The sequence below is a fragment of the Suncus etruscus genome, chromosome 19, assembly GCF_024139225.1.
Source record: "Suncus etruscus isolate mSunEtr1 chromosome 19, mSunEtr1.pri.cur, whole genome shotgun sequence".
Taxonomy (NCBI): Eukaryota; Metazoa; Chordata; class Mammalia; order Eulipotyphla; family Soricidae; genus Suncus; species Suncus etruscus.
The window spans coordinates 6,073,905-6,090,761 of record NC_064866.1 but is presented as its reverse complement, the minus strand read 5'-3'; the positions used below and the strand labels follow the sequence as shown (position 1 = coordinate 6,090,761).

Genomic DNA, 16,857 nt, shown 5'->3' with positions numbered 1-16,857 from the left:
CTTCTCTCTGTGATCAGGTATAACTCTGGTTGTATTTGTGAGCCATATGTAGGCTAGAGGATTGAACTGGGGTTACCCATACGTAAGAAATAGTGCCTCTGGAAATATAGGTCTTACAGAATTTTAGTAAATTTTAGGTTTATTGATGGCATTCCTAAAAGGTAGGAAAAGATACAAACAGTAAAAGTTGTGGTTTTCCCCTTCCTGTAGCATGTCTGGATTGTTTTTGAGACTAATAAAATAATAGTGAAGTAATAAATATGAAGTGGAAATGGCAATCTCTTGATTTCATGTTTGAAAGCACCTTGACTTACCAATGAGAAAATAAGGTTCAGAAAATTTTTGCCTTGAGTTTATCCTTGAAACTTGAACTAAGAAATCTCAAGGCGACAGTCTTCTATTTTATTCAAGAAAAAGATTCTATGTATGCTTTTCATAGATTTAGAAATAGATTCATAGGTTTGGTTCTTATATACTTTTCTTTGGAAGTTATTTACATGTACCATATTTTTTATCTATTTTGAAGAATATAGGTTAATTCCCATATACTCATGAATAAAAACGATACTTTCTGAATAAACCAAAACACCGAAGGTTGCGTTTCTAAAATATAAAAAGAACTCTTTTTATTTGTGACTGATTTGAATGTCTACTAGTAATTTGATTGATTTTTTTTAATTTAAACTCTGGTTTGCAAAATTATTCATAGTACAGTTAATTCAATGTTAATTATTCATAATACAGTTAATTCAATGTTAATACAGTTAATTCAGTGGCATTCAGTGTTCCAGCACCAATCCCACAACCAGTGTGACCTTCCAACATTGTCCACAGTTTTCTACCCACACCGCAAGCCTACTCCCTTAGCAGTCACCAAATAATGTATTTTATATTGCTTGTTGCAGCAAAATGGTCATTGGAAATACCAAAAAAAAAAAAAAAACTTTGATAAAAGAAAATTTGTGAAAATTATTGCATCTCACAAAGGGTCATTAAATCATTGTCTGAGGCTTTCTTAGTTTTTTTTATTGCTAGTTGAGCCTTCTGTGTTTTTATTTATTGAGCTTAGTTGATTTCTATGCTACATTCCCCATCCAATTTGATGTGCTCCTACTGGGTTGGCAGTACTGTGGAATTTGGAGTTGTTGCCAGGAACTCTAGCATCTGTAGTACTGGACTAATGAGTTTCAGTGGCTTGTATCTCTTTCAAGATACTGGGCCCTGATGACCCTGAGCTAGCTGTGTGTCTGGCTGCATGGACTTTTACCATTATAGGGTGGGAGATGGGAAAAGGCTGCCCTCATTCTGAGAATTCCCCAGAGTTTTCACCCCCAAAATGGTGTACCTGCAATTTTCCTGTTTGGAAGTCTCTACAGAGCTCAGTATGAGGCAATGAAGTTGGGTGGCAGGATGGGAACTCAGCTCACACCCCAACCCAGATTTTTCTTTTTTTTTTTTTTTTTTGGTTTTTGGGCCACACCTGGCACTGCTCAGAGGTTACTCCTGGCTGTCTGCTCAGAAATAGCTCCTGGCAGGCACGGGGGACCATATGGGACACCGGGATTTGAACCAGCCACCTTTGGTCCTGGATCGGCTGCTTGCAAGGCAAACGCCTCTGTGCTATCTCTCCGGGCCCAAACCCAGATTTTTCAACTGAAAGAACCTTGTAACCATGAGTTTTAGCAACTCGACATGCATCTTTCGAGATTAATTGTAAATCTGTGCCATTGTTTACCTGGTAGTGTATGTGGGATGTGGGCCAGATAATGCCTTCCTGTTCAAGCACTAGGGGGATCTGCTGGTGAACACCCACCTTGCAGGAAACAGACAGGCCCCTGACACCACCACCAGCTTCTGCAGGCAGGTTTTCAACGAGGGTCACCCCTGTTTCAGTGGGACCAGCAGTGGCAGCAGCTGTTGCAGTGCCTCAGGAGGGATCATTTTGGAGGAGATAGCAATTGTGGAGGTCAGAATGTAGCCCCAGAACCCACACTAGGAATTCACCTTTAAAAAATAAACTTCTTGGAAAAATACATTCCCTCCTGATTGATGGCATAATGGCAGGCCTGTTCACCCTGTGGTGGTGGGTGCTCCAGGTTTGTCAGTTGGACTTTTTTTGATGAGTTGGTGAGGGAGGGATCAATAGCCCTAGCACAGGACCCAATTTGCGTGAATTTTATTGTAAAATGACTTAATGAATCATTGATGTTCCTCAGTATTATAAAATTAAGAAAAATATTGTTAGTTCATTTTTTATATCATGTGTCATCATATTATTCTATATGGTGCAACAGTTTGTTTATAAATAAGACCATGGGGCCAGAAGGATGTACAGTAGGTAGAACACTTGCCTTGCTGCCGCCAACCTAGGTTCAATCTTTGACAATACTATCTGGTCCCCTGAACAACACCAAGAATAATCCCTGAACCAGGTGTGGCCCCAAAATAAAAATAAATGAAACTGTAAAAATGCCCCAAATTGGAGGGTTAGAAATATAGTACAACAGATAAGGTCTTCCACATGGCATCCCATATGGTCCCCAACTCTTCCAGGAGGAATCAATGAGTGCAGAGCCAGGAGTAACAGAACAACAAAAATTCTAAAAATTCAGGCTAGGGAGATAGTTTAAGTTGCAGAATATAAATTAGTATGTATAAGATCCTGAGCTATAATCTGCCATAATCTGACCATGAATGCTGCTAAGTATAACCCTAGAGGCCTCTGAATACCGTGGATGGAGTCTTAATGACCCCTGAGTATTGTTGAGTCTGAGCACCAATCTGCCAATCTTGTACCATGGACAGTGGGTCTGGCCCTTTAGCATCACCAACAGTGATCCCTATTTTTAAAAAAGATGCTGAAAAATAGCTGATTATCCATTTGCTCATGAACATCTTTTCTAAGTTTCTCTGAAATGTAGTTTTGTGGATTCTCAAAAAATTGAACATAGAAGGACTAGAGAGATAGTACAGGGATTAAGGACCTGACTTGCGTATCCCTCACTTTGGTCCCCTAACCTTCATCATCTAATAGAGCCCAGGGGTCACCTCAACGAATGCCAGAGTGGGACAGTCATCCCCATCACTACATGGCTCACACAGTCCATATCCTCAGGCCATTGCATTGACCCAGCATCTCACTCAGCTGATTTTCAGGAAGCTTCAGACCTCTTGACCTCTTGGGAGCTCCTCCCCCATCAAATAAAACATAGAATTCCATTTGACCAGAGCGTTCAGGGAATCAAAGCGGATAGTTATTTGGCACTGGCCTTTATTCCCAGTAACCAAACCAAATCAAACCAAACCGAACAAAGTGTCTATCAAAGAAGTAGGACATTATAGAGCTACAAAATGGAATTTGATTTATATTCAAAAAGGAACGAAGTTCTGACACATGCTGTTAACCTAGGTGAACCTTGCACACATTCTGAGTGAAATAACTGACACAGAAGGACAAATATAATACTACTTGACCAATGTCTAGTATAGTCAGATTCATAGAAAGTGGATTAGAGGTTACTGGGGCTTAAATGAGAAGGATTTGCAAAGTTACTATTTAAATGGGTACAGAACTGCTTTTTGGTGCAGTGAAAAAGTTTTGAAAATAATGATGATTGATGTGCATGCAGTGAATGCTACTATACAGTACAACAGAATCGATACCCGATCTACAACAAGCTGTACAGGTAGGGGGTGGGGAACAGTTGTACTACAGATGTGGGATGCATGCTGGGAACAGGGGTGGAAGGAGGACAACACTGGTGGTGGGAATGCCCCTCACTCATTGTCACTATGTGCCTCCTCAAATATTACTTTGAGAGAATTGTGTAATTCACTTTGACCACAATAATAAAAAAAAATGAAATAAAAAAATGTACAAGTGCTAGGAATGTAGTTCAAGTGATAGAGCCATAACCATGGCATGAAGTCCTCAGCTTTGTTTCTGTCACCAAGAATATGCCCTCAGCACTGTCACATGAGTTCCCACAACCACCACCAACAAAATGGTTAGGTTAGCAGTTTTCCTGTTACATATATCATATCATCATGATAAAAATATTATAACCAAGAAAACAGAATTATTTTATCAATAAAAATTGCAGATGGCTTCTTCAGATTATATTCACTCTCAACAATAATTTGAGCATTTATAGAAATATACTGGCTATTTTGACAAGAAGTGTTTAAAATTCTAGGGTTGCTGTCCTATATCCCTTTAAGCAGGTGCAGTCCGTACTAAATTTTAGTCCATTTTGTTCCTTTTAATTTTTTTTTGGATATTTTATAAAAGCCGCAGAAAAGTTTATCAAATTCCACTATTATCTTTGAGCAATATACATTTGTCATGTCTATAAATAATCTGCCAACAGTGAATTGAACTGAAATTTAACAATTCAGCTTTGGCTAACTGTATTATAATTAGAGTAATGGTAATGTCTGTGACGTGCACATAGCAATCACAGAGAATAATTACCGATAATTACTTTCAGGAAAAGTTCTTGGCAACAGATATAAAGAAATATAGTAAGGAACCTAGATTTGAAGGCACATCATTAGTTTTTCTTTTTTACTTAATGTTTTTCCCCACAGCCTTTTCTCAGTTTAACGCCAGACATCTCCTTTTATAAATAAAATAAACTACAGAAACTTGGTCATTGCTGAGTCATTAATTTTCATTTTCATTTCTCTAGCAGTAAACAGTCTCCATAAAGGCAGAGAGGCTTTAAAATTTTGTTATAATTTATAGACTTAGCATCTGGAATGCTGTGTTATGTAAAGGCACTTAGTAAATATCTGTTGAATGAATAAAAAAAAATATTTGGTCTTACATGACTTCTCTGTAGGTTTTTAAATGGTAATTTTTGGCCCCCTACGTATAAGCACATGTGTCTATCATGCATGGAACCATGGATTTGATCCATGATCCTCTTTACCTCCAGCACTGTTGGGTGTGACCCCTTTAAAAAGAAAATAAAAATGCCAATCATACTTTGTTTAAAAATTGTTCTCTTTCACGGGGCCAGAGAGATAGCATGGAGGTTAGGTGTTTGCCTTGCATGCAGAAGGAAGGTGGTTCGAATCCCAGCATCTCATATGTCCCCTGAACCTGCTAGGAGCAATTTCTGAGCATAGAGCTAGGAGTAATGCCTGACTGCTGCCGGGTGTGACCCAAAAACAAAAAATAAATAAATTTTTTTCTCTTTTACTTCACATACTTTTATATTATACAAGGATATGTTGTACTCTTAAAAGAGACAAGTCTTAGTTTTAAGTGCTTTATATATTCTAAATAACTGACTCTGCGTCTTTATGTATTACCTTCTTAAGTATTTTATTCCCTTTTTATTAATAGGGGAATTGAAGGACAGAGTTTTTTAAGTAACTGCTACAAGTTTATATAGGTAGTAAGCATTAGAACAGAGCCAGGTTCCACTGGTTGCCTAGCTGTAGAGTTCATATTCTTACTCATTACTATTACTTCCCTTAGTTTATGAAATTCCCTTCTCTACAATTCCATATACTTGTATGCAGACTGCTCTTAATCATCTTTTCTGGTGTTCTGTTTCTCCCTTTTCCTTATCCTTTAGGTATTCCCTTTATTTTGAATGACCTCTCTCAGTTCAGCTCTACATTATTTTATTGTTACCATACAAATTCAAAACTCAGAACTGAGGATTTCCACATACTTGGTCATCTACTTATCATAATAATTTAGGAATTCAATGAGTTTGTCAAAGTATATGCAATAAATTCAGGTCCCTTTCAATCTAAGTGACTTCTTGATCCATTTCTTATTTCAAAGAAAGAGCACTTTGAAATCATTTGCACCAGCTATTATTTCTTTTCTTTATTAGCTGTATAGGAAGCCTTTGGTACATACCAAATTAAAAGAAAATATTGACATTAAGAAAGATTATAAGGTTTATGATATTAAGACAGCATTAAAACTAAGAGATTGATTCAGTTGAAGGATGGAAGTTGAAGATAAACCAAGGAGAGAAAGGGCTCGTGAAAAGGCTATAGAAATTGTTTTAAGATCCTGATATAGATGAATGTACAGAATAAAGAATTATTTTCTTTATCACAGGGGGTGATGGTAATTTGAGGCCAGATTTGGTGATGCACAGGGGCTATTCCTGGCTCTGTGTTTAGGACTCAGGAGTTACCCCTGGTGGTGTCAGAGATCTAATGAGGTAGGATGCATGTGAGGCAAGTGCCCTTACTTCTTATGGTATCTCTCTGGTTCCTCTTTAAGAAGCAAAGAAAAGACTTATAGGGCCAGAGATATAATACAGTAGGTAGGACTCTTGCCTTGCATGCAGCTGACCCAGGTTTGATAACCTTTATCCCATATGGTTCCCTGAGCACTCCCAGAATGATCCCTGTGTGCAGATGAGGAGTAAGACCTGAGCATCATCAGGTGTCACCCACACCTCCTCCTCACAAAGAAAAGTTAAATAGATAGGTGGGGATGCAGAAAGTTGGATTTTTGAACCTTCTTGCAATGGTTCGCATTTTCTCTATTAGAAGGCAGAGCTGCTGTGAGTGAGTGAGAAATTAAAGCGATAGGGAACTTTAGAAGAAAAGATTTAAAATATTTGGGGAACAGGAAAAAGTGCTAAATAAGTAGCCGTGGAAAAGATGATAAACAACTTTGAGATAAGCAATTTTGAATTCTTATTGATAGTGAAAGTTGTGAGTTGGAGATAATGGTATCAGGCAATAGTATGTGACAGTTGGACTGATGTTTTCTGGCTATTGTAACTGACGTACAGTGGAGCAAAGGAACTGAAAGTTTGGATAAGAGGATTACCGACTGCTTCTTTTCCTGTCTAACCTTGACTGAGTTAGAATTCCAATAAATGTGAGAATACTCAAGTGCATGCATTATATTGTTCTATGTGCCTAACCTATCTCCAGGCTTATGTCAGTCCAGCTCCCTACTTTTCTATAAACATATTCAGTCAACTGAGCATTACTGATGAAAATCAACAGTTGTACATATTGAAGTAGTATAATTTTAAATATTTCTACTTCAGTTACCTTACTGTCACTCCCGTTATTCTTTAACTTTGATCAGTGATTTCACATTCTTTACATTTATTTAAGTTCTGCATTAACCTATCTATCACTGGCTCTCTTCTCACCACTAACTCTGCTCTGCACCCCTTGCTTTTGATGCTGCTATTGTGACACACATGATTATTCTGCTTCCATACTTGGTGTGATGCTTGCAGGGATGGTACTCACTTCATCATGGCAGTACCCAATATGTTGTATTTGTCATGCTTGTGAGGGCTTTGCTATGATTTTCAGACTTGTGCTCTCCTAAGGTCACTCTCCTGGTCACACGCAAAAACACCTATAATTGCTGTGCTTGCTGGAATGTTTACACTTTTTATTTGCCTGTGTGCACTGGAGGTCACATACTGTTGTTGTAGCATGGAGCTCCCAGCCAGCACAGCTGGGATTGTTAGCATATGTTCTAAGGATTGATTTGATGGTCTTATGCTCACAAAGCAGATGCTTTCTGAACTTGAATAGTCCTTGAAGAGGACCCCACCTGGGTCTTTTTTTTTTTTTTCCAAAGATGTGGGCAATTTTAGTTTCAGTATGTTCTCGTAAAGTATTCAGATAGATTTTTAAAATATTCAAATGTGAGAATATCTGTGTTTAAAATTTAGTTAAAATTTTGATCTTTGATGCTTTGGATATTTGGATTATTCCAAAAGTGTTTTATTTTTTATAGAACATTTTTATTAAGATATAATTAATGATTACTTGTATCTGTAATAAAGTATATGAATGATGGTTTTGAATAATTATGCATCTCTGAAAATCATCAGGCAAAGATCAGCAAAATACTGAATATATCTCTTGCCAATAGAGCACCTCTAACTCCTCAATGATTCTTCTCTCCAGCCCCTTTTCTTTATTGTAAATATCCATTGGTGTGCATCCTATCATAGAAAATTCTATCATAGGAATGAATCTTTTCTATGTACTTTTTTCCCACCTCTTTAACTTAATGTACTATTTTGATATTTCCTCATATGTGTTAATCATTAGTTCTGAGCAGATTTCAGATTTTGTGGAATGCCACAATTTATCATTTACTTGCTGACGGAAGAATGAATTACTTCTAATGGGAGATTTTTTTAAAACTATGTTTGTTGTTTACATTCACATACAAAGTTCTATGTGGTTGTATTTTTTCATGTCTTTTGAGAAAGGCTTTGTGAATGGAACTTAGTAGGTATGTCTGTTTAACTTGGTACAAAGCTGTTTTCCAAAATGGATGCACCATTTTATATCATTTTTTCCATTTTATATTGTGATCAATAGTGTTTTTAACAAATAAACACTTGATATGGTTAGTTTTTTTTTTTAATCTATTGGGCCACACCTCACATGTTAGTACAAGGTACAAGCTTTTTGTCTTGGGGATTACTCTAGTCATTATGAAGGCATGTGCATGTTGGTGGGGGAGGGGGGTTATTGCGAGTATTATGCATACCAGTGAGAGAGGGATTGAACGTAGGCCTCCAGCATACAAAATATTATTGTGACTTTAATTAGCACTACCAGTTTGCTGGTGTTGAATAATTTTTCATATTGTTATTTACCATCCAGTTTATAAAAGTTTGCCATCCACATTTATAAAAGTTTGATTGTACTCATGATTGCTGAGTTGTGAAAATTTGGTATATAGTTTCAATTAAAAAACACATTGACAGAGCATTTTCTCCCAGCCTTTGGCTCACATTTTTCTTTTCTTTTTTTTTTATTTATTTTTAATTTTTTTTGGTTTTTGGGCCACACCCGGCGGTGCTCAGGGGTTACTCCTGGCTGTCTGCTCAGAAATAGCTCCTAGCAGGCACGGGGGACCATATGGGACACCAGGATTTGAACCAACCACCTTTGGTCCTGGATCGGCTGCTTGCAAGGCAAACGCCGCTGTGCTATCTCTCCGGGCGCACATTTTTATTTTCTTATCTACTCAAAGAGCAAAAGGTTTCTATTTAGGAAGTTCATTTTATCATTTTGTTCTTTCATGACTTGTTCTTTAAAGGCTGAGCCAAAGATTTTTCTAATTTCTTTCTTCTTTATTTTACAGATAGAGATTTTATATTTTGGTCTTAACCCATGTTGAGTTTTGTATAGGATTTTAAGTTCGGTGTTGCTTCTATAATCATAGGTGTTTCTCTATTGAGAAAAAGCACACAATTTTCCCCCAGTGTGTCTTTTCATTCCTTGCTCTTTCCACTTTTTTTCTTATACTTTTGCTCGCAAATGTGTGGGTGTCTTTTCTTTCTACACCAGGCGAATGTATTATACCAGCTATGTTTCCTGTAATTTAATTTAATTTTGACACTGTCTACCTGGAGATAGATCAGACCTCACAGTAATCTGTGATGTATTCCAGTGAGATTGCTTCTCTTCCAAGTTTAGATGTAAATTGCAGGTGGTAGGTACTCAGATTGTCTACAACTTCTCTCTCACTTGGCTCCAATCACAGGTTCATGCCTTCCCCAGGGGTACATTTTGTAAAAACAGCTCACAGAAATTAGGAAAGTTTACACACTCCAATAGATGAATGGATACAAAGTCAGCAGCCAGATAAAGAGATAAATTGGTCAGGTTCTAGTGGATCCCATACACAGAACCTTTTGTTCTATGATGTGTATGTTTTCGCCATCCTGAGATCTTTCAAAACTTCGCATTTTGGGAGTTTCAACAGAGACTTCTTCAGAAAGGCAGTTATCAATTGCTAACTACATTTTTAGTCCCTCATCCATCTCTAAAGAACTGGAAGGCAATGCTACACATTCCAGGCTTTAGATTTTTGCTACTTGGTATAGGCCATTTCATATCTAGTGCCTGACCTAGAGATGGCCAATTAGAACAAAAGATGCTCCTGTTTCTTAATTTAGGAATTGACAAGTTCTTGCAGCCCTGTTAAGGAACAGGGACAAAGAACCAATATTTGAACAAGGGATGTCTTTACAAATACTTACAAAATAGCAAGGATCTGAAGAATTCTGTGCCAGAAACTGGGGGACAGATATAGGTAGAAATACATTCTCACAATATCTAATTGTCTGATAGTTGTCTCATTTTGGTACCAGTTGTTGCAATGCTGTTTTCTCTCAGCTTCATTGCCTTTGTATCATTTCTTTTCTATTGATATCTTTATAATTGTGCCCAATCATGTTCTTGAAATGGTTTGCATTTTCTCTATTAAAAGGCATAGCTGCTGTGAGAAAGAAAAAGTAAAACGATATGGAACTTTAGAAGAAAAGATTTAAAATATTTGGAGAATGGGAAAATATGCTAAATAAGTAGTCATGGAAAAATTGATAAGCAACTTTGAGATAAGTAATATAAAATTTTTACTGAGTGAGGAAGATGTGAGTTGAAGATAATGGTATTTGGAGACAGTGCTATGGTCCTTTTCTAGCAAATACTCCATATATATATATATATATATATATATATATATATATATATATATATATATATATAGGTACCAGGATACAATCTTTCACAGGAATTTGATGAACTGTTGTTTGCTTTCTTTTTGTTTTAATTTGGACCATAGCCAGCAGTGCTAAATGGTTATTCCTGTTTCTACACTCAGAAATTACTTCTGGCAATGCTCTTTGGAATGCCAGGGATCAGACCCAGATCAGCTGCATGCAAGACAAATGCCCTACCTGCCTTACTACTGCTTCGGTCCACCATCCCCTAATCACCCTACTTCTCAATATTTTGCATTCTGAGCTCTGTTTTTTACCATCCATTTAAAATAATTAAAAATTTTAGGCACTGTGATTTACTACTGCTAGCATTGATATTCCAGAAAAAGTGTTGCTACTCTGTACCCACAAGAGGTTTGGCATCTCTCCACCACCATTTCCAGCTCTTACTCTTACTTTGTTTACTCTTACTTTTCTTTTTGATATAGACATTTTTTATAGTTGCATAATTTGTTAACAATTTCTGGAGTTGATCATGGCCTTTTCAATAGTTGCCTTATATATCCTAGGTTTTGTCTTTCTCAGTTTTCATTTCAGCCATCTCTGCCACAATCTGGTAGAGCTCCACTTGAAATCATATCTACTATCCCATCCCTAGTATTTTCCATTAGACCTAAAGACACAGCTCTTCTGAAAAAATTAAACAGTTTCTTTAAGGAAAGGTAAGACTCTAGCATAGAACTTCATGTTTCTCAAAGCATTGAACAGGTCAACATTTTCACATCAGACACCCTATTCCTGACTCCAAGACAAAGACCACCTTACATCAACTTAACTGGCACGCAAAATAGTTAGAATAAAGTATAAATAAAGAGTAAAAATACATAATAACTAAAGAATGGAAGATAGTTAGAATCCCACTAAGAAGAGAGACTATGTGGCAAATAGTCGAGAAAAGAATAAGGTGTGAGGAAAAGAAGTTGAAAACACATCAAAATCATCATCGTTACTTTAATGTAACAAGAAATTGAAACTGTACCTTCTAGTTCTGAGGGAAAAGTCTTTCCTTAGTAATATATATTCATTTATAAAATTTGTTTTATGTAAGTGTCATCTATAATACCTAGTTACTTAATGTTAGGGGCTCAGGAAATGTGCATCAAGTGAAAGTGTTTGAGATATTTTGATCAAAAACAAAGCAGTGGACTCAGATAGATACTACAGTGGGATAAGGAAGGCTTTGCAGTAGCTGACCCATGTTCTATGCCTGGCAACACCAGTAGTGATCTCTGAGCTCACAGACAGAAGTAATCTGCATATTACCAGGTATAGACCCATAATAAAAGGGACAGTATTATAAAACTATAAAATATAGTTGAAATATAATGAATTTGATCAAATAAATACATGGTGTTATAGGTCAGAAAATTCTTATTTGAGGAGGGTGGGTACTGTAAGAGCGAAGACTTTGGTTTACTAGAAATATTCTGTATTTTTATGTTGTTGATAATTACATGTACTGTAAAAATTTCTCAAATTTATATTTATGATTATGGAAGAGAAATATGAGCATTTGATATGGCCTTTATAAGTAGATTATTGAACATTATTGTGAGGGAGAGTGGTGATGGTGTAGTGTACTTTTGACTGAATCTGAAATATGTTGAAAATGGAGATATACATGTTTCAATGACATGTATAATAATGGTCATTATAATGAAAAATTATTGTCTCTGCCTTTCTTCTAAATTCCTTCTCTTTTGTTACAGATCATACGTCTGTTGGTGGGCTAGGAGATAGTTTTTATGAATACTTACTGAAAGCATGGTTGATGTCAGATAAAACAGATCATGATGCAAGACGGATGTATGATGAAGCTATTGAGGTAATTATTCTAAAAGATTTTCCCGTTTAACATTCAATAGGTTGAATAGATAATATATTTGAGTGACAGGTGATCATTTTGGTTTATTGAAATTCAAGTATAATTTATTTAAATTATATTTATGTATAAATATACGTATGTGTTAGTATATTGTATTTTTTTTGTTTTGTTTTGTTTTTGCATCACACCCGGCAGCGCTCAGGGGCTACTCCTGGGTCTATGCTCAGAAATCGCTCCTGGCAGGCTCGGGAGACCACATGGATGCCGGGATTCAAACCACAGTCCTTCTGCATACAAGGCAAACGCACCACTTCCATGCTATCTCTCTGGCCCCAGTATATTGTATTTTTAAATGCCACAATGAGGGAAGACTTACGTTTTGATATAAGATCAAATTTTCTTGGGGCTGGAATGTAGTACAGCAGGTAGGGCTTTTGCCTTGAACATAGCCTACCCAGGACAGACCCGGGTTCAATCCTAGGTATCCCATACGGTCTCCTGAGCCTATCAGGAGCAATGGTTTCTGAGTGCAGAGCCAAGAGTAGCCCCTGGGTGCCGTTGGGTGTGGCCCAAAACATAAAAACAAAATATCATGTTTTCTTTATATGACTTGATTGTGACATTTTTAAAGAGAAATTCCTGAAATTATTGAAAGTATTTGAACATACTATGAAAATTTAAAAATTACTGTTCATTTTCACCTAGAGAACTGGTAATACTTATAACCTCTCTTTAATTTTTATTAACATTTTTTGTTTCAAGTGACCCATAGTATACCAAGTAGGGCACTTGTTATGCATGCAGCGGACATGGGTTTGGATCCCCAGCACCATGTTTAATCTCCCAGACCCTGTTTAGAGTGATCCCTGAGGGCTGAGTCATATGTAAACTCTAAGCATCAAATGACCCACTGAGCCTATATGTTGGGAGTTTTATGGGCATTTAATAAGAACAATGCACTCACACTTTCAATGGGACAAGCACTGTTGTGCTTTCACACTTTTATATTTGTGGAACTTTTTCGGTTTTGCTACCAGTTCAGCTGGGATGACTTTAAGGCACAGAGTTGTTGAAGTGCTTTCTGCAAGGATTACATAGAGCTTTTAAGGGAAGAAAGCTGAAACTTCTCTTAATAATTGTATTGTGTTTATTATATGTAACCACCATCACAATTTTGTGATATTATACAATTGGAACATATTTTATTTTCAAAATGTTTATTATTCATGTTATTTTTTTAAAGCAGAAACTCTAAATAGAAAAGAATGTTAAGGGGGCTGGAGCAGTAAGGCCTCTCCCTTACCCCAGCGCTAGCCTAAGATGGACCACGTTTCGATCCCCATCATCCCATATGGTTCCCCAAGCCAGGAGCGATTTCTGAGCACATAGCCAGGAGTAACCCCTGAGCATCACCAGGTGTGGCCCAAAAAACCAAACCCCTTCCCCCCCAAAAGAGACCATTAAGCAGTTCATAAGTTATTTGCTTTCTGGTTCTATATAAGCCTTATTCCTTTAATAATTTTAGTCAATTCTTAAAACTTAATTTTATTAACGATAGCCTATTCTGGCTGTTTTCAGTAATTATTTAAAATTACAGTTGTGTTGGGCTTGTAATTAAATTAAGCCTAGGATCATATTATTCATTTTATTTGTACTCTTTAGCCTTGTAATTGTTAGAAAAGTCTATAGGAGTTGAACTAAGATATGTTCATTTTTGCTCATTGTAAAGTTTCTTGAGAAATTATATTAATCAAGAAATTTATGTGTAATCAGGAATTTGCATTTAGTGTGAGACTTATAAATTATTTTATTTTATTATTTTTTTTTGTTTTATGAGTCACACCTGGTGGCACTCAGGTCACTCACTCCTGGCCGTCTGCTCAGAAATCACTCCTGGCAGGCACAGGGGACCATACAGAATGCTGGAATTCGAACCACCAGTTCATCCTGGGTTGGCTGCGTGCAAGGCAAACGCCTTACTGCTGTGTTATCTCTCTGACCCCGACTTCTAAAATTCTCAATGAAATTTTATGCTTTGGAATAATAATCTTTTCACTCAGTTATTAACCTTTAGACCTATGAATTTTTTTGATCATAATGACTCCTTTTGACAGAGTCATGTGAGAGAGATGTGATTATTTAGAGAGATGAAATTGCCTTTAGTGAATCTAATTTCTTTGGGGTTTTTTTGACTAACCTCAAGATCTGGGTTCTTTATCATTGTCAGAGCACCTTGTACAACATTGAAAACATAATAGTCATTCAATAAGTGTTTGATAAGTGAATGAATATATTTAATATTTTATTTTGAGCAAGTGACATAAGATACCATGTTACCATTTTATATGATAGTTTAATCTTTTGTGTAATATTTAATCTATAGCTATTTGTTTTATTTTACTTCTTCAGGAGTAAGAATATCATATATTTGTTGCTGCTTCTTCAATTAAATATTTTTGAATCTGTTTTGAAAGTCATTTTATAAAATTATTTTTATGAATTATTTTCTCTATAAGTTGTATGTCCTGAATCAACTTTGAAACTCCCACAGTGTTACTTTAAATACTGTGTTTATTAATTCTATTATGAGACAACGTACATACAAATTGTAAAATGACTGGTGTAATTTGTTGAAGAGACAGAAAGGATTTTCCATTCGAATTTGAAAGTAATCATCTAAAAATCTTGTCTTTCTGAGCACATCTCTTCTCATCCAGTCCATCCATAAATCTGAGAATTAGTCCCTACAGTAAGATGCATACTTACATCTTAACTTTGTAAAAATGATATATAGTTACATGGGTTTTTTGTTTGTTTGTTTTAGTTTGATTTGTTTTTTGCAATTTCTGGGTCTGTACCAACTCCGGATAGGCTTGGGGGACCATATGGGATGCTAGGGGTTGTACTCAAGTCTATGTGTGCATGGCAAATGCTCTATCCTCTGTGCTATTGCTCCAGGCCCCCAACAGTTATGTTTTGTAGCACAATGAAGTTTATGTTTTAATTTTTTAGACAGCAAAGTATTTTTATTGCTTATTGCAGTACAAAACAAACAGTAAAACTATATTAAAGTTATTTTTATACAAAAAGTAATGCCATGGTTTGCGAAGATTTGTTTGACCCCCATCTACCTATATTATAGGTCTTCCAAGCCATGCTCATAGGTCCTCGGCATGACTCCCAGAGACATTTGGCCAACAGAGCTAGACAATTCATGGAGTGCTGCTAACATCAAGGAATACTGAGAGTTATAAAGGCCCCCTAACCAGTATTCAGGGACCATGATGGCCACACCTACTAGTGCTTGGGATCTTCATGGTACACTGCTACTGTTCAGGGAGTCAAGCAGTATCAGGACCCAAACTTGCTGTAGTCTTTTCACCCATTTCCCTGATTTCTCTTTCACAATTTTGTTGTTTGGGGACCCTGCCCATGATGTTCAGGGGTTACTCCTTACTCTTCATTCAGGAATCACTCCTGACTTTGCTCGAGAGACCATATGGGATGTCAAGCATTGAACTGATGTCAACCACACGCAAGGCAAATGACCTACCCACTGTACTGCCTCTCTGGCCACAAGTTTATACATTTTAATCAAAAGAGCAATAATACAATTTTGATCTGCCATTCAACAGTTTCTCATTTTATGCAGTTGAATTCTTAGATATTTTTACAGAAACAAGAGCTATCCAAGAAATTTTGGAACTTCCTAGATGAATTATTAGCAAAGATATTCATCAGATTAATTTTACTGAGTCCTAGTCGATGCATGGGTATATTTTGTTATCTTTTAATTTTTAACAGTAAGATTTATCTTAAAATGAATAGAAGTATAAAAATGTGAGTTTACAACAAATCCTTTGAATATATTTCTTTGCAAACTTACTGAATATCTTATTGAAGAAAGCATGCTTCATGACATGAACTTACAGAGCAAAAACATTGTATCCATACCAAAAAAGTCAATATTTTGCTTTGTTCTCAATGCTATATGGTATGAAAACAACATACAAGTAAAAACGAATCTGATGGCATTCCCTCATTGTTTGTTGATTACATATTGCACATAGGTGTTGTAGAACATTAAATGTTTTACTTGACAAAGTCCCTATAGTTTTGTAGAGCCTGCATTATTATTGTGAAATATACAGAGTAAGTTTTCTGAAGCTGATTGTTGTTAAACATGTCAGAAAATGACCAGCAAAGAAAACACGAAATAATTCTTGTTTCTTTTATTGTCAGAATAATACAGTGCCTAATATATAATCATTTCTACCAAAGCACATTGAATTGATGCCATTTCTTAGACTTTTTAGAAGTTCTTCTAAGGGGCTAGAGAGATAGTACAACAGTTAGGGCATTTGCTTTGGATGTGGCCAGGAATGACTCCTGTGTGCAGTTAGAAGAATTCCCCCCACCCCCCAAAGTAGTACTGCTAAAGGCTGGTGAATTAATTTAGTAACTTTTCTTATGAAGTCAGTACATAATCTA

At 36.3% G+C, this 16,857-nt stretch overlaps 1 protein-coding gene across 1 annotated transcript in view; it reads left to right on the top strand.

Moving 5' to 3' along the window:
- Positions 1–16,857, top strand: part of MAN1A2 (mannosidase alpha class 1A member 2) — a 142,481-nt gene that overhangs the window by 100,869 nt on the left and 24,755 nt on the right. Inside the window, exon 9 of the mRNA XM_049765913.1 lies at positions 12,251–12,366. Within this exon, the coding sequence (XP_049621870.1) occupies positions 12,251–12,366 (116 nt within the window). The remainder of the gene's footprint in view (positions 1–12,250; positions 12,367–16,857) is intronic.